This window comes from Ranitomeya variabilis, chromosome 8 (genome assembly GCF_051348905.1).
Source record: "Ranitomeya variabilis isolate aRanVar5 chromosome 8, aRanVar5.hap1, whole genome shotgun sequence".
NCBI lineage: Eukaryota > Metazoa > Chordata > Amphibia > Anura > Dendrobatidae > Ranitomeya > Ranitomeya variabilis.
The window spans coordinates 66,577,556-66,596,182 of NC_135239.1; the positions used below are offsets into that span (position 1 = coordinate 66,577,556).

Below are 18,627 nucleotides of genomic sequence, written 5' to 3' on the forward strand. Positions count from 1 at the left end.
AAAAAAGAAAAAAGAAACAGGAAAAAGCACACAAATTAACGCCGCATCGGTGCATGTTACAGTACTTAGTACTGCAATACAATAATGTAATAAATATCGTGTACTAAAAAGTGCAATTAACAATTCTTCATATATGTAATAAATATATATTATACAAAAAAGTGCAATATAACAATATTTACAAATAAGACAAGCATAAATATACAATAATGCAAATAAGAACAAACAAATATCCAGTTCGTGAACAATCCTCCAGTGATATTTAGTGATGCGGTTTTATTGATGCCTTTATCCTGCTTCAACATTCATTATGCACCGCTGACTGATGGCGACACAAAACCACGCTCTGGTCTTCTATTCATTCTGAGCCCGCTTGCTGGTGTGCGCACGCGCTCCACGCTTGGTAGGGAGTTCCTGCATCTCCGGCTTCTGTGATCTGAGAGCGCATGTCTGTGACGTCAGTAGGGGATTTCCCCGTGACGTGCGCTCCCAGTGAATGCTGGGGATTGAGGACTTCCTCCTGTTTAGGCTGTGGTGCGCCTGCGCACTTACAACGCCGGTTTATGGGCACCATTATAAAAACGCCATGTTCTTGTTAAACTACCTTATTCCCTCTTTGAGAAAGCAACGCGAAACGCGCATTAGGGGGTATTCGGAGTCCCAGGCAACAACTACTTTTACCATGGGTAAGGAATTTTGTAATGCATTTGTGTTATAGCTGCACCATAACTGGCGCTTCTTATGTATGTGGTATGTATGTCCACTTGGACACCGGTACAGTTAAATTAATTACCTAGACCACATCTCCATGTGCTAGTATGGGTGCTCACTTATGTTTATACTCATACCATGGTATTTTTTACTTCCATTGCCTGTGACTCGGATGTTTTTTGTACTAGGGTCTCCTTTTCTTCCTTGATTGCAATTTTTGTATAATAAAAAAATGTTGGACTATGTATGTCTTTTTTACAAGTTATGGTAATAAAATAATTATTTTAAATTCCGTATAGAACTCCTTTTTTTGCTTGGTATCAAGATATAGTTCTGCTTGCTTGGTATAAATAAAGCATTGCCAGGGCACACATTCTGATTGCCCCGCAACCCCTCTTCTAAGCGGATGTCTGGGTGGAGTGAGTCGTGTGTTGGAGAACGTTCTTTACTCACTTTTACTTCGGGAGCCCTATTTACTTCTCCATCCATGGGACTGGTGTCGACTACAAACAAGACAGAAGACCTTGGGTTTGGGTTAACAGGTTTGACTTTACTGTGCAATTCATTTACACATGTCTGCAGCACACAGATTAAGACAAAGTCTCTTTTTAGTGATGTTTCCTTGGTTTTGTGATCTATCAGTTCTTGTCCTCGTCATGCCCTGAGACCCACCATCTTCACCTCACTTTGTGACCCAGCTGACATCTTCCTTTCCAGGGAGACAGAGTCATGACTCTCTATACCTCTTACAAACCTTACGTTCAAGACTGTCCCGGCATCCAGACGTGACAAAAGCTGGGTCCTCATTTTTGTAGGAAACTAACACTGACCGGACCCATACTCTTCTGCTACAGCTTAGGTGCACTAGAACCTGCTCACTCTGCTATGTTCAGCCTTGCTTTCCACTCCACCCAGACTTGCTCTTGATGAGTCCCAGACTCTGAATAGGCCGTGTGACAGCCCCTACTTCCACTAATTGTAACCTGGAAACATTTTCTATAAAAACTGCTCTTACTCCTCCCAACTGGTGAGTTAATCCCAATATTAACTATCTAGTGTCCTATGCAATGTAAACTGTATCCCTATTTGCTGTATGGTGTATTGTTCCCCACAGTGGTCAGACCTTCAGCATTCCCAGTGACGGCCTTATAGGCGAAGCCTGCAGGAGAACTGAAGTACACCGGCACACACACACACACACACACACACACACACACACACACACACACACACACAGACACACAGACACACACACACATATTCAGCTCCTTGCTTCTTCTGAGCTCAGCTCATTTACTGACCATGCTTTTGCCTGTACCTCATTTACCCTTCAGGTAGCTGGGTCAGAACCAGACCATTCCTGCCAGTCTTCACTACCGAACAGCAGGTGACCCCATGGTCCCAGCGTAGAGTTCACTGTGTAAAGCCAAATCCCTGTACAGGTGTTAAAGTGTGAAGGCGAGGATAGCCTCTGGGATCTAGTAAACTGAGTGGCTAGTGCCAAACCTGTCAGTGGTGGCCATTTTTAGAGGTGACAGGTGACTATGAACAGTGCCCTTTGTAATAGCTGGGTGAGACCTCATGTGGCAAATATTACAGACCCCACATGGGTTGTGTCCCAACATTCTCAGACTAATGTGTCTACCACTCCTTACGGAAGTGTTGCTCAATTACTTTTTAGGGAAATTAGATAAGCTGAGTGACAATTGATGACAATGATAAATTCAGCTGCCTATAATGTGGCATGTATAGTTCTCACTACATTGTCACCGCATGCAGCAGTAGACTTGCATGTAAAGACACTTATGCCAATACTGATAAGTCACATGTTGGGACCCGTGTATCCACTATAAATTATTGTCGTATCACATATCAGCAACCTGTACACACTGCTGACTATTGGCATGTTCTGTATCAGCACCCCTGGTGCGTTAAAATACTAAGCTGTTACACAGAGTTTAAAATATTAACTAACAGAATACTTTATATTTATATCTGAAGCACTGGACTTCCATTAGAAATTTTACACCAGCAGGAAGATGGCACTATTCTTCAAGAATAACTAAAACAAAAGTATAACAAAGCTTTAAAAACTAACATATGAGATAAGGAGTCACTTTTTTAGTTTTTTTAAATCCATTTTATTTTGGAAAAAAAAAAAAAAGTGGTTTCAAACCAGTCCAAATTAGTTCATATGTATCAAACACAGATAATGGATGAGGAATCCAGTGGAGAGTCTCTTCTTTTGTGATTATGCCGTTAATAAACACTCTATTGGCATAGATGATATACAATTTAGAATGCGTTTTCCGTTAAACCTTTGCATGTTTGTGGGTCTCCCTTTAGTGTATTATTCTCTACTATGAAATTAAGTGTCAGCAGGTTTGTTATCTGAGAGGAACATGATGTAGGGAGGAGAGCCTGATTTCAGTGATGTTTCATTTTTATTAGACTATTTTCCTGTTTCAATAAAATCAGTGTTTTAATCATTACAGGACTAGGTGTCTTGTGCCTCCGAGTCCTGCTGATCTGTGCAGTTCTGCACCTACCACTGATTAACAGCTTTTTGTCATACAGTTAGGTCCATATATATTTGGACAGAGACAACAGTTTTCTAATTTTGGTTATAGACATTACCACAATGAACTTTAAACAAAACAATTCAGATGCAGTTGAAGTTCAGACTTTCAGCTTTCATTTGAGGGTATCCACATTAAAATTGGATGAAGGGTTTAGGAGTTTCAGCTCCATAACATGTGCCACCCTGTTTTTATGGATGATTGACTCCAAGGCTATTTCATGGACAGGTGTGGGCAATCCCTTCGTTATGTCATTCTCAATTAAGCAGATAAATGGCCTGGAGTTGATTTGAGGTGTGGTGCTTGCATTTGGAAGGTTTTGCTGTGAAGTAAACATGCGGTCAAAGGAGCTTTCCATGCAGGTGAAACAAGCCATCCTTAAGCTGCGAAAACAGAAAAAACCCATCCGAGAAATTGCTACAGTATTAGGAGTGGCAAAATCTACAGTTTGGTACATCCTGAGAAAGAAAGAAAGTACTGGTGAACTCATCAATGCAAAAAGACCTGGGCGCCCACGGAAGACAACAGTGGTGGATGATCGCAGAATAATCTCCATGGTGAAGAGAAACCCCTTCACAACAGCCAACCAAGTGACCAACACTCTCCAGGAGGTCGGCGTATCAATATCCAAATCTACCATAAAGAGAAGACTGCATGAAAGTAAATACAGAGGGTTCACTGCACGGGGCAAGCCACTCATAAGCATCAAGAATAAAAAGACTAAAAAACATCTAAAAAAGCCAGCACAGTTCTGGAAGAACATTCTTTGGACAGATGAAACCAAGATCAACCTCTACCAGAATGATGGAAAGAGAAAAGTATGGCGAAGGCGTGGTACAGCTCATGATCCAAAGCATACCACATCATCTGTAAAACACGGCGGAGGCAGTGTGATGGCTTGGGCATGCATGGCTGCCAGTGGCACTGGGTCACTGGTGTTTATTGATGATGTGACACAGGACAGAAGCAGCCGAATGAATTCTGAGGTCTTCAGAGCCATACTGTGTGCTCAGATCCAGCCAAATGCAGCCAAACTGATTGGTCGTCGTTTCATACTACAGATGGACAATGACCCAAAACATAAAGCCAAAGCAACCCAGGAGTTTATTAAAGCAAAGAAGTGGAATATTCTTGAATGGCCAAGTCAGTCACCTGATCTCAACCCAATTGAGCATGCATTTCACTTGTTAAAGACTAAACTTCAGACAGAAAGGCCCATAAACAAACAGCAACTGAAAACCACTGCAGTGAAGGCCTGACAGAGCATCAAAAAGGAGGAAACACAGCGTCTGGTGATGTCCATGAGTTCAAGACTTCAGGCAGTCATTGTAACAAAGGGTTTTCAACCAAGTACTAAAAATGAACATTTTATTTAAAATTATTGAATCTGTCCCTTGTCTGTTTTGGTCCCTTTAAAAACAGGGTGGCACATGTTAAGGAGCTGAAACTCCTAAACCCTTCATCCAATTTTAATGTGGATACCCTCAAATGAAAGCTGAAAGTCTGAACTTCAACTGAATCTGAATTGTTTTGTTTAAAATTCATTGTGGTAATGTCTATAACCAAAATTAGAAAAATGTCTCTGTCCAAATATATATGGACCTAACTGTATATACAGTGTGCCCAGAAATCTACCAATCAGAGGTGTGGGCAGGGTTATACAGGGCCCAGCTTTCTGAGCAATGCTAGATCTGTCTCACAGAAAACAGGGATGGCATAAAAAATAACAGCATGCAGACCAATAAGTGACATATGGCTGGAATCAGGGGCTCTTCCCCTACCTCATGCTGCTGTCAAATTATATAGAAAAAACTGGTGACAGATTCCCTTTAAATGCTCATTATTGAAATATATAGTCAACCTTTAAATATTGGGTGGTCAAATCAACCAATGAAAAGTGCATCAATAGTGGCTCTCCACTCTGGTTAAAAAGAGAAGGGTACCAAATAAGAGCCCCATCATGATGTGATAAAATGAAATTGAAATGTTATTTGCCATACTGAAAAAATAATTGAGTATTGACAAAAATCTATGACTAAAAGAAAAGATCAGCACTTACCGATTTAAAAATACAGCTCACTCATCAAAGATAAGAAAAAAAAATCCTAACGAAACAAATTAGGTATTAATAAAATATATCAGTGATAGCACAATGCAGCAAATGAAGCTAAGCCCATGCCCAAAACAAGGCAAGAAGAAGCAAGGGCAAAAGTAGAATCTTGACCATAGTAACAATGGAAGAGGACTGTTGATGAGCGGGGACAACTCTCATTCTAGTTGCAGCAATGGTTCTATTCCACTGGTTTAAAATAGCTTTACGGGCTCCATCCCACTTTCCTGGTCCATGAAGACGAAACTGATAAGGGCTACAGGGGCCAAAGAATACTTCCAAAGCCAATTTTGGATCAGTAAGGCAGAGAAGAGGGAGATTTGGCTTGCACCCGATAAAAGAACTTAATTCATCCATGTAAGTGACATAATCAGTGGATAGTGTCTCGCTGCGACCAAACCTGAAATGTATAGAAAGAAAGAGCCATCATCCCAGCAATATCCTGCATCGCTCACGATTACGAGTAATGAAGCATCAATGAACATTACAGTTCACTTTAGATCAAATCAATAACAGAAGGATTAACTGCAGCATACCAGTCCTTTTTTTCACCCTCCTCTTCATTTAATTCATTAATCATTGTCTCTTTTGGTGGCAATTTACAGGTACCTGAAATAAATGATAGTAATAAAAAAATGTAAGAAGAGAAGAAGAATGAGAAGAAAGGGAATAGCGGAAAGAAGCAGAATAACTAATAATGCTAATAACAATTATATCAATAAGCAATGAACGCTCTTTAATTTGGAAGTATTTTTTTTATCCTAAGGTTTCTATAGACATGACGTCAATGACCCCACTCACTTCTCAATACAGAAATGAGCGCAGACAGATTGCACCATTAAAGTGTATGGACACTTTGGTTTTTTTTAATTAATTTTTTTTAGAGCATGTTATTTTAAATCCTGCTGATCGTTGGGAGTCTGGGTCCTGAGGCTGCATTGATCGCTGAAAACACTATACCCAACTCACTTCAAGGGGAAGAGGTCATCAGATTCTATATGAGCGGTGATCCGGCTCGTTACAAAGTCCATGAGCTCGTAGAATGCATAAAAAACTGTGAAAAGTGTATTACTCTGCACACGTTAGCACTCAGTTTTTTTTCAATTGTCCATTTGCACCTTAAATGCAAAATAAAACTACTTTCCAAATAGTAATATTCTTCCCTTGGCTGCCTTTTCTACAAAACTGATACAAGTCCACAGAGGAGTCCAGTTTGCTAGCTCTACGGGCTCTATCTCAGACATAGGAGCAGGTAAGTTGTTGTACACAAATCTCATTACTCTGAAAAATTGGGAGAGAGTGTCAAATTTCAGGAAAGGTGGAGAAAATTGGATGCAGATAAAGAGAAAGGCACATGAAGAGGAAAAAGATTCGGCATTGCAGATGTCCCGAATACACGAGAAGGTGACACGACCACAAGTCATCAGAATTTTCTGTATGATCTTAAATCCTAGAACTCTTGCAGAGAATGCAAAGGCCAATCTCTCTTTAAAGGGAATCAGTCACCAAGTTTTTGCAATACCATCTGAGAGCAGCATGATGTAAAGGCAGAGATTCTGATTCCAGAGATGTGTCACTTATTGGGCTGCTTGCTGTCATTTTGATAAAAGTCACATTTTTGTCTGCTGCACCTCTACAGGCTCTGTATAACACATATATATATATCACATCACTGATTGGCAGCTTTCTGCTTATGCACAGTGCACACAGGAAGCTGCCAATCTGTGGTGGGGGCGGGGTTATAAAGAACTAATGAATATGGAGACTAATGGGCAGCAGGTTTACTAGTCCTCTAGTAATAATTAATCTCCTGCTTATAAAACAATGACTTTACCAAAACTAAAGCAAGCAGCCCAATAATTGACACATCGATGGAATCAAGGTTTCTGACTGTATATTATGCTGTTTTCAGATTAGGTGGCAAAAAACTGATGACAGATTCCTTGTATGGTGACCTGATGATCTACTGTTAGAAGCTGGTGCATCATTAGCCTATTTGGCATCTTCAGGAGGGAGTTATGGCCTTTGATGCACTAGAAGTCACAAGTAGAGCACTACATATACTGAGTGCAGCAAATCCGAAGCCACCCTTTTTGCATTTATTCTATTAGTGGGGTCCAGAAAAGGTGATATTCCACACTGGCGACAAAGAATAGATCAGAAAATGTAATCAAATAAACAACATACACAGTGTGACCATTACTTATAAAAGATTAGATAAAAATACATTTTGGTATTAATACTCTTCTCGTTTGAAGTTCCATCTTGCATACCTTTGATAACTCTCACAGCCCATCGAGCCTGCACATCAGACGTTGGTGGAATCCCTCCCAATGATTGGACCAATCCAATGACTGCCAGTGTTGGCTTTTCTAGCTTAGGGGAGAAGACTCCTTTATAAAGTGAAACCTTGTTTTTATTGTTCTTGACAATGGAATCATCCATAAATGGATACGCATAGGTGTAGCCAGTGGCGAATATGACAACATCCACCTTCTCCATCACTGAACCATCTTCAAAGGCTGCTGAGGTTTCAGTGAACTCTCGGATATTGGGTTTTACCGTGACAGTGCCACAAGTAATGGCGGCCGCCAGGTCATCATTAAATACAGGCTCTTTCCTTAGAGACCTGCAAAAGGAATATAAAGAAAACATATCACGGAAAAAAAATAAACAACAATATCTATAATTAGATTAGCCAATCATTAGATTTTGGGAATTTACTAAAAAAAAACAAAATTGAGAACATTAAAAAGGAATCTGTCACCAGGGTTTTACTGCCTTATCTGATAGCAACATGATGTAGGGGCTGATACCTTGATTCCAGTGATGTGTCACTTGCTTGTCTGCTGCTGTCATGGTGATACAATCCCTGTTGTCTCTGCTGCAGATCTAGCAGAGCTTTGAATGTTGAGCTTTGTATAACCCCGCCCACACCACTGACTGGCAGAAAGCTGCTAATCAGTGGTGGGGGCGTGGTTGGACTAGGAGGAACGAGGCAACTAGTCCTGTAGGGATAATCTGCAGCTGACAATAAACTCACCTTATTGAAACAGCAGCAATATACAGTCTAGTAAGTGACACATCCCTGGAATCAGGCTTTCAGCCATTATATCATGCTGTTCTCAGTTTACAAAGCAAAAACCTACTGACAGATTCCTTTAAGGCGATTTTAAGATTCTAGGCAATCCATATTTTATAGATGTACATTCAACTCCAAGCAATCCTGCTGATCAGGTGAATGATATTATTTATCTGGCACAGCGACATATGTCTGGTTGTGCCAATGTCTGGTACAGTCCCATGCTGCAGTATCAGGCACAAGAAAAGCCAAAAGTGCAACATTCTGCCTGTTCTACAATGTAGGTTGATAAGCTACTCATATTGCAGTGCTGGAAAACTCCTTTCAGGCTATATGCACATATTTTTTTTACTGATTCCGCCAGGAATACTCCTAAAAAAGCGCCACAAAAGTGCCCTATAAAATGAACATAGTGTACAGCAATGTCAAAACGATTTGCTGTGTACAGGTTCTGTCTCATGTCACTTATTTAAACCACTCCAGGATTTGGAGACCCTGTAGTGACATGCTCATACTTTGGGCAGCTTCTGCTCAGAAGCCGTCTACTCACTGTTAGAGATGGGCGAACCCGAACAGTGAAATTCAGGGTCCGAACACCTACTGTTCAGACATGGACCCCGAACACTAACTTCACCTGGAAGGCCATATTACTGTTCGGGTTCGGCACCCCAAATACCAGGTGTTTCTCGTGCTGTCATATGCAACCCTCACCTGTCAGCTTTAGCAAGGTTGGTTGGTTTTTCAATTACTTACGTAAATAATTACAAAAAATGGCATTGGGACATCTCTATTCTTTATAAACAGCTAATGCTAACAACTGAGGGTTGCTGCCCCCAGCTGTCAGTTTTATCTGGCTGGTTAACAAAAACACAGGGGAACCCACGCCATGTTTTTATTTAAATTATTTTTAGAGCAGGAGCCGGCTGATGAATACTCCCATCTGCCACCACCTGCTTTCACTGTTATTAGCAGCAGTAGGCATAGGCTGATGGAAGAAGTAGTCTCATCAGGGAATAACAGTGACCGGAGGTAAACTTTTTACCTCCGATCACAGTTGCGGGCTCATGCTGTCATTTGACAGCATGTGAACCACGGCTGTCTCACCAGCGGCAATGATTTTACTGATGATCACAGGCAGTGTTTGCCACGCTGTCATGCACATGAACGTGGAAAAAACACTGGATGTTCGGGCCCCCATTCAAGTGAATGGTGTCTGGATTCGCATACTGTTCTGGTACCAAATTTTTTTTTTTTTACTGTTTGGCGGAACCCACCGGATCCAAACATTTAGGCTATGTGCACACGTTGTGGATTTTGCTGCGGATCTGCAGCGGATCTGCAGCTGCGGGTCCGCAGCAGCTTTCCATGCATTTACAGTACAATGTAAACCTATGGAAACCGCATTCCGCTGTGCCCATGCTGCGGAAAAAAATGCGCGGAAACTCTACGGTTTACATTTCACAGCATGTCAATTCTTTGTGCGGATTCTGCTGTGGTTTACACCTGCTTCATAATAGGAATCCGCAGGTGTAAAACCGCATAAATCCGACACCACTTAGATGGCATCAGAGTGCAGTCAGATGTTTTCCACGTCCTCACAGACTTGCATGGGTACACGTCATCCAATCTGAGGAGCCACCAGCAGCATGCTGCGATTCCTTTCTCATGCCGACAGATCTTCACTGCCCCATAGTATAACACTGGTCTGAATGTTTTACGATAAAACTTCGGATAGCATTCGTCCCAGTTATACGCTCATGTGAGCCAGCTCTAAGTGTATATCTAGTTGCAAAAAAATGTACATACTTGTCCACAGGCACCAAGCCGTAGTGGCTATGGTTGAATCTTTTTTCCATCATACTTTCATAGAGCCAATCCGAGACCAATCTTGGTAGAATCCAGTTTAGGAACGACTGATAGCGGGTGAGATAAACCATGTCCCAAGGATAACCATTATCCCACACACGGCTCATTATCCAAGAGCCACTTCTAGTGCTTAGAACAACCTGAAAAAATGTAATATAGTAATAGGTTACCAATATCTAAATACAAATTTCTAACCGGTAACTACAAATCCCTCTTACAATACATGCTTGACATTTGTGCTGAATAAGCATCATTATAGTAGTTTTATAAAATTGGCTCCAAGGCAATGAAGGATATAAAGTGAAGGAATAATGGTTACTTATTCCTCTCTTGTGAGGATATTCTGTCCATCAATCATCTCACCACTGCAGTCAATCACTGGCCTCAATTGTGATGTTTGCATGTATAGCATGTGACTGCTAAGGCTAGTGATTGGCTGCATCAGTCAGATGGGCATCACTATTTCCACGTGCTATGTACCTGCACAGATAGGGTTAATTATAAGGAAAATAGTGTTAAAATCATCCCTTACTGGAGAATTGGCAGTTAAAGGGAACCTGTCACTCCCAAAATCGAAGATGAGCTAAGGCCACCGGCATCAGGGGCTTATCTACAGCATTCTGTAATGCTGTAGATAAGCCCCCGACGTATCCTGAAAGATGAGAAAAAGAGGTTAGATTATAGTCACCCAGGGGCGGTCCGGTCAGATGGGCGTCGCGGTCCAGCGCCTCCTATCTTCTTACGATGACGTCCTCTTCTTGTCTTCACGCCGCAGCTCTGGCACAGGTGTACTTTGTCTGCCCTGTTGAGGGCAGAGCAAAGTACTGCAGTGCGCAGGCGCTGGGCCTCTCTGACCTTTCCCGGCGCCTGCGCACTGCAGTACTTTGCTCTGCCCTCAACAGGGCAGACAAAGTACACCTGTGCCAGAGCTGCGGCGTGAAGACAAGAAGAGGACGTCATCGTAAGAAGATGGGAGGCCCCGGACCACAACACCCATCGGACCGGACCGCAGCAGGACCGCCCCTGGGTGAGTATAATCTAACCTCTTTTTCTCATCTTTCAGGATACATCAGGGGATTATCTACAGCATTACAGAATGCTGTAGATAAGCCACTGATGCTGGTGGGCTTAGCTCATCTTCGATTTTGGGGGTGACAGGTTCCCTTTAAATACCTGCACATCATAACTCATCATTGGTTCCAACTGTTAGGCTACATTGAGTATACGGCAAGTTTATGATGTCAATTTTCTTCCCCCATCAGATAAATTGGGTTACTGGTGTTTTTTTTTTAACTGCGTGTTTGACAGCATTTGTTACATGCTTTTTTATTGCAGCTTTTTTTTGTCTCTTTTTGCTATACCATGTCATTAGCTATGTCGGGGCAAAAAATAACCCCTCACACATCCCCATATCCTGAAAATTTAAAATGTTACTGGTCTCAGAAAATGATGACACACCATAAAAAAAAATTTTTTATTACTTTTTTTTTTTTACAAATTTACAATTTTTTACCACCACTTTGAAAGTGGTGAAGAAAAAAGGGCTAAAATAAACCTATACATGTTTGGTATCTGTGTACAGACTTGGATCATATTGCTCTGTCAGTTTTATCATAATGAATATGGTAAATAAATAAAAAAAATATGGAATTGCACATTTTTTACAATTTCGATTCACTTGAAAACGATTTTTCTCAATTTCTAGTGCATCACATGGGAAAATGAATGGTGCGTTTCAAAAGTACAACTTATCCCACAAAAAACGATGTGGATGGAAAAATTAAAAAAAGTTATGGCTCTTGTAAGAAGAGGAGGAAAAAAAAGAAAAAAAATTGAAATTGACGTCAGAGTGAAGGGATTAAATAAAGCTGCTTTGTTTTTTTTGAGACTTCCTGGTATTTGGCTTTGACAAAACTTTATTGATGCAGTCATGTGATAATTACATACGTTTTTAATGTGTTTCCACAGTGGAAAGCACTAAAAACATTTGCATTTTTACCTATGAATTTTCCGCATCTAAAGCAATTCAATAAGGAAAATACAACTCAGGTCAGTTTCTATTGAGTAAAAAGAAAAGCTCATGGGCATGAGATATCTATAAATCCCATTCACATTGCTGGAACTGGAAGATGTTGCGTTTTTGTGATGAGTGAGAATACACAGCATCAAAAACTCACCAAAAACTCATCGTGGGAACTTAACTTCAGTAGGCAGAAAAATATATAATAACAGAAACCCGATTTTAGAAATCATTTACAAAAATGCAAAGGAATTGGTTACTGCTGATCAGAATTGTTTTATCACTTGTTACCTGTTTGGCTGTCCGCCCTAGCTCTACAGCAATATCCGCCCCGGAATTTCCCAAGCCAACAATAAGCACATTTTTGCCGACATAATTTGAAGGATGCTTGTAATCTCTGTTGTGCATATATTGGCCTTTAAACTTCTCAATACCTAAATATAATTAAAAAAAATATATATATGTAAAGCTCAATATAAGGGCTTGCTCACACTGACGTATAATACGAAGGCATGCAATATGAGAAAACATCGGATTTTACTCTGACCAATGTTATTAAATGATTCTGCCATTTTGCTAATTTTTCCTCAGCTCCAATCAGACTGAGGAGGGAAAAAATAAAATTTGCAGAGTGCAGTGATTGACTGCATGTATCGGGCGAAACTCACCAATGCAAGTCTGTAAGTGTGAGAAAAAAGAAAATTGGAAGGCGCATGAATCATGCTTATTGCGCCCAATTTTTATGCAAAATCTCAAAAGGAAACCTGACATTTCATCAGCCAAGTACAGTAAATTCACAGACCGAACCATCAGAATAGAGGGATCGATATACAGAATAGATAGAATAGATATCCTGTAGCTATTTAATGTCACAAGCCCCCTACATATAATAAACTTAAACTTGAAATGCCTTTCATGTGGCAGTAATGAGTATATTTAGCCTTTTTTAACCTCTTAAATAAATAATGTAAACAATGATGCAAGATCCCCCCTATTTTTGATAACCAACCAAGGTAAAGCCGACAGCTACGGACTTATATTATCAGGCTGCGAAGGTTCCTGGTTATTGGGCTATTACCAGCTGAAAAATACAGGCCCACAGCCGCCTCAGAATTGGCGCATCACATGCTTATTGCCTTGGTGAGGTGGCAATCAAGATAATGGTAGTTGGTGTTAATGACAGCTATAATTTGTCAAAAATCACAGCTGCCATCAACCACTGGGCATAGTAATGGAGAGGCGTCTCTCCAATTACTAACCCATTAATCAAAAAGAAAAACACACAGAGAAAAAAACAAACACTTTATTTAAATAAAGACTCCCATAAACTATCCCTTGCTCACCAATTTATTGAAAAAAAATCCCATGCAGGTCCGAAGTAATCGAAAAAAAGAATACCTGAAAAGCATAAAAAGACAGAAATAAAAACAATAGACAGTGCCCAATACTCAAAATGCTCCCACGAAGCTCCACCGTAGTCCACATTCCCTGATGTCTCTGGCGTGTGTGAATAGCAGGAAAGTTCCTGCTATTCACAGGCGCCGGGATAGTGATGACAATGCTCATCATCATCTCCATGCCTCACTGGGCACAGTGAGACCTGACTTCTTTGATGAGATTTTTAGTCACTACCTGGTACTTGTGAATAGCAGGAACTTTCCTGCTATTCCCAATTGCCAAAGACATCGGGGAATGTTGACTATGGCGGAGCTTCGAGGGAACATTTTGGGAAATAACTTGGTGAACTAGGGACTGTATTGTTTCCTCCAATAAACTGATGAACAAGGATAGTGTGGGGGAGTCTTTTTTCAAATAAAGTGTTTTTTTCTTTTTGATTACTGCATTAGTAATGGGAGTGTTTGATAGACACCACTCTCATTACTATCCCCAGGTATTGATGGCAGCTGTGATTTTTGACACAGTTGTCATCAACCCCAACTATCATCATTACTCCAATTGCCACTGCACCAGGGAAATCGGGAAGAGCCAGGTAAAGCACCAGAATTGGCACATCTCATGGCTGCGGGCTTGTAATTTTAGGCTGGGAAGGGACCAATAACTAAGGATCTTACCAGCCTGATAATATAGGCCCGCAGCAGTCTGCTTTACTTTGGCTGGTTATCAAACATTTGGTGGATCTCATGTCATTTTCCTTCAATTATTTATTTAATAGGTAAAATAAGGCTAAACACCCTTTAATGCGAAATGAACGGCACTAAAAGGTGCAAGTTTATTATATGTGGAGGGCTTATTACATTATACATCTACAGGATATCTATCTAGTCTAGCCAGTAGCATAGCTACCGGGGGGGCAGAGGGTTCGGCTGCCCCAGGCCCTCCTCTTTGAGTGGGCCCACCCAGAGCTATGCTACTTTTAACTACATCGACGTACGCAGCACGCCGATACAGTTAAACTGTGCAGAAGAGCAGGGAGACGTGATCTATCTGGCCCGTGAGCTGGGGGGTGGTTCCAGCACTGACACAGAGCCCCTCCAATAAGTTCAACTGTATCGGCATCTGCCGAGTGCCGATACAGATGAAAGCAAGTTGGAGGATGGAGCGTCAGCTGACGCTTCCTCCCCCATTATTCTTCCTCAGTGTCTGATGTCTCAGCACAATGACGTCACCAAATGGCACCCTGTACGCAGAGATGTGTAACACTTCAGAAGACAAACTGGCATTGCGGAGACCAGAGCAGCGGAGGAACAAGGAGGAGAGGTGAGTATTGTGTTTTGCTGTTTTTTAGGACACTGTGTGGTGATAAAACTGTATTGAGGACCATGGGGGGGATGTATTATACTGTATATGCCATGGAGGGGATGCTTTATACAGTATGGACGATGGGGGAATGTATTTTACTGTATGGACCATGGAGGGGATGCTTTATACAGTATAGACCATGCGGGGATTCTTTATACTGTATGGACCATGGTCAGGATTTCTTCTGGATTCAGACTGTTGAAAAAACACTGTCACACACCCATGAAAAGTTGTAGATGCAATGAGCTAAAAATGCCTGATTTACATCGGAACTGATTAATGGTCAATCGTTGAACAATATAATGCCTAAAAAGGGAGTAAAACATAGCTCGTCCTAACCCAAAGTGAATTTTGGGTCCATTCATGAGCGCTGATTGGTTGCAGTGCTCATGTGACGTCAAGATTGGGTGGGTGGGTGGGTCAAGGTTCATTGGTATGTTTTTACTATGCTCTAATCAACTGTATTATTAGATTGATTTAAGTAAAAAATTATCCTTCATGATAAAATTGCTAGTACTAAGGTGGTTAGTCAAGAAAACAATTGCTGACCTATTCATAGGATAGGTCATTAAAGGGAATCTGTCACCCCATTTTTAGCCTATAAGCTGCTGCCACCTCCATCAGGGGCTTATCTACAGCATTCTGTAATGCTGTAGATAAGCCCCCAATGTAACCTGAAAGATAAGAAAAACAAGTTAGATTATACTCACCCAGGGGCGGTCCCGGTGCGGTCCGGTCCGATGGGCATCGCGGTCCGGGTCCGGCGCCTCCCATCTTCATGCGATAACGTCCTCTACCTTGCTTTCTGTTGCTGCTCCTGCGCAGGTGTACTTTATCTGTCCTGTTGAGGGCAGAGCAAAGTACTGCAGTGCGCAGGCCCTGGGCCTCTCTGATCTTTCCTGGCGCCTGCGCACTGCAGTACTCTGCTCTGCCCTCAACAGGACAGATAAAGTATGCCTGCGCAGGAGCTATGACACGAAGCAAGGAAGAGGAAGTCATCGAATGAAGATGTGAGGCGCCGAACCTGGACCGCGACGCCAACCAGACCAGACCACACCGGGACCGCCCCTGGGTGAGTATAGTCTAATTTGTTTTTCTTATCTTTCAGGTTACATCGGGGGCTTATCTAGAGAATGCTGTAGATAAGCCCCTGATGGCGGTGGCCGCAGCTTATAGGCGAAAAATGGGGTGACAGATTCCCTTTAATATGAGATTGGTGGAGGATCAAACACCCCCTATTCCCCACTATCAGCTGACATCAGCTCTGGCAGCAGCCTAATATAATATACAGAGCAGACCATCGCAGCCATGTAGTGGCCGCTCTTGAGTATTACTGTGTTCCACCTCATACATCCATTACATGCAGGTGGAGCAGATTTAATATAAGTACACAGTCTTCTATATAATATTTATAGTAAAATATGACTTACCACAGAAGGTTTGAAGGGGAAGATTTGGATAAACATGGTGACCAGTGCAAATGAGTACAGCATCAAAGATGGTTGACTTTTGTGTTCCTTCATGATCTGTAACAACATCCCATTGTCCTGTTATGGCAAAGTCTGGTCTTTTCTGTATATGGACCACAGCTGTCTAACAGGAAAATTGGTGTTACTACTCTTTAAAGTTAAGCTGCTATTTCAGAAAGCAATTTAGCCACACATTATACCTGTTTCACAAATGTGTCCTGACCACCTAGGTATATACGTATGAAGCAGTCCGCTCAGGTCAGAAGACCTGGCCATTGGTCTTCCAATATGAGAATGGTCAATGTTTCATAGATATGTAAAACCTGCTTTACCAAGAAGATTTGTGATGTGAAAAGATTAGAACACTAGAAGTCAATGATGCTCAATAAAGTAAATTGTTCAACAGTAAATTTCTCTCAATAGCTTCTCCTAAAATTTCCGATCTCCAGGTAATCAAGGCAATTTGAACCTTTCACAAACTACCTTATTATAAAATGATGAACACAAATCTTTTATACCAAATGTAGAAATCTCTACTCTGATCACTTAAAAATAGTATGCATCCAATGGAACAATTGATATATTAGAGATCAGAAAGCACTAAAATACTCGGGTGCTCATTGCTCGAACCGAGCAATTCCTAATACTCGAATGCTCATTTTGAGTAATGAGTATAATGGAAGTCAATGGGAAAGTCAAGGTTTTTTCTGCAAACCACACAAAGAGGTCTGGCTCTGATTTTCATCCAGTCACTCCTTCGGGACTCTTGCGTGCTTCTGCCAACCTTGGAGCCCAATAAAGCACTATATACTATATGGATGAGTAATTGAATACAGTAAAACATTTTAACAATTTTTTGATGTACAATAACAAAATGTATTGTAGTACCGTGCTAGCCAGAAAAAAAATCAATGTGAATACTTTTCTGCCCAATGAAGACAAAAGTATTCTAGGAGTGACACCTTTATTGCCTAACCAGAAAATAATCTGTTTGCAAGCTTTCAGGGAAGATTACAAAACAATTTTTTGGAGTGCTATAAATCACAGAAATGTACCCAGACCACATAATACTGTATAGTTGAGAAATATGACCCTACACACATTTTTAACTCTTTTTTCAGTTTTATAGGTCACAGGAAATGTACCCCAGACCATAGAATACTATATGGATGAGAACTTAAATCCAGGCATTTTTTTAATGCTTTTTTGCAGTGCTAGATATCAAAGAAATGTAACACAGAACACATGAAACCGTATGGAAGAGAAATTTAAGCTTGCAATTTTTTTTTTAACTTTTTTTTTAAGTTTTATAGATCACAGCAAATGTACCCCAGACGTAATATTTTATGGGTGACAGATTTAACCCTGCACATTTTTAATCACTTTTTTGGAGTGGTGTATATTAAAAAAGAAAATCATCCAGAACACAGAATACTGTATGGTTACGAAATTTTACTCATGGAAATTTAACAAATCTTTTGAGTGTTATATAACTCAAATCACGTAATACTCAATGGATCAAAGCATATTCAATTTTTTCACCCCACAAAAGAGCTGCAGCTATATATTTGCTAAAGGACAGCCTTAATCCCTGTCTACAGACTGGATTCTGTCACTGTCCCTGCTCCTGCGACTCTCCCTCCCTCCCTAGGCTTAATGCAGATTGTATGTGGTCCAAACAGCGAAGCAAATAATTAGCCCTTAGAAGGAATGTCAGTATGATGGCTCAGCTTCATCACCAGCATCAACACTACTGATTCACTATACTGTGCACAAAGGCCTAGACATGTACTCTCTCCCTCCAATATGAAGTGTCACAGAGCTGTGGAATTGCATCAGTGTGCCGTGCCGGGGGGTGTCTGTTCTTTTATAAGCCCTGATGATGTCACATGACCAGCCAATCACAGTAATGCCATAACTAAAATGGCTACAGCATTACAGTGACATGCAGGCAATCCCCGCATGCTTATTTATGGGTCACGGTTAGCAGTGGGGTACCACAGTGGTCAGTATTGGGCTCTCTTCTTTTT

General features: G+C 41.1%; 1 protein-coding gene across 3 annotated transcripts in view; it reads right to left on the minus strand.

Moving 5' to 3' along the window:
- Nucleotides 1–5,457: 5,457 nt before the first annotated feature.
- Nucleotides 5,458–18,627, minus strand: part of LOC143787568 (flavin-containing monooxygenase 3-like) — an 80,326-nt gene continuing 67,156 nt past the window's right edge. For all 3 annotated transcript variants that reach the window (XM_077276429.1, XM_077276432.1, XM_077276431.1), the window contains 6 exons: nucleotides 16,559–16,721; nucleotides 12,660–12,802; nucleotides 10,289–10,488; nucleotides 7,674–8,029; nucleotides 5,937–6,009; nucleotides 5,458–5,800 (listed from right to left, as the gene is read on the minus strand). In XM_077276429.1, coding sequence (XP_077132544.1) covers nucleotides 5,458–5,800; nucleotides 5,937–6,009; nucleotides 7,674–8,029; nucleotides 10,289–10,488; nucleotides 12,660–12,802; nucleotides 16,559–16,721 — 1,278 coding nt within the window. The remainder of the gene's footprint in view (nucleotides 5,801–5,936; nucleotides 6,010–7,673; nucleotides 8,030–10,288; nucleotides 10,489–12,659; nucleotides 12,803–16,558; nucleotides 16,722–18,627) is intronic.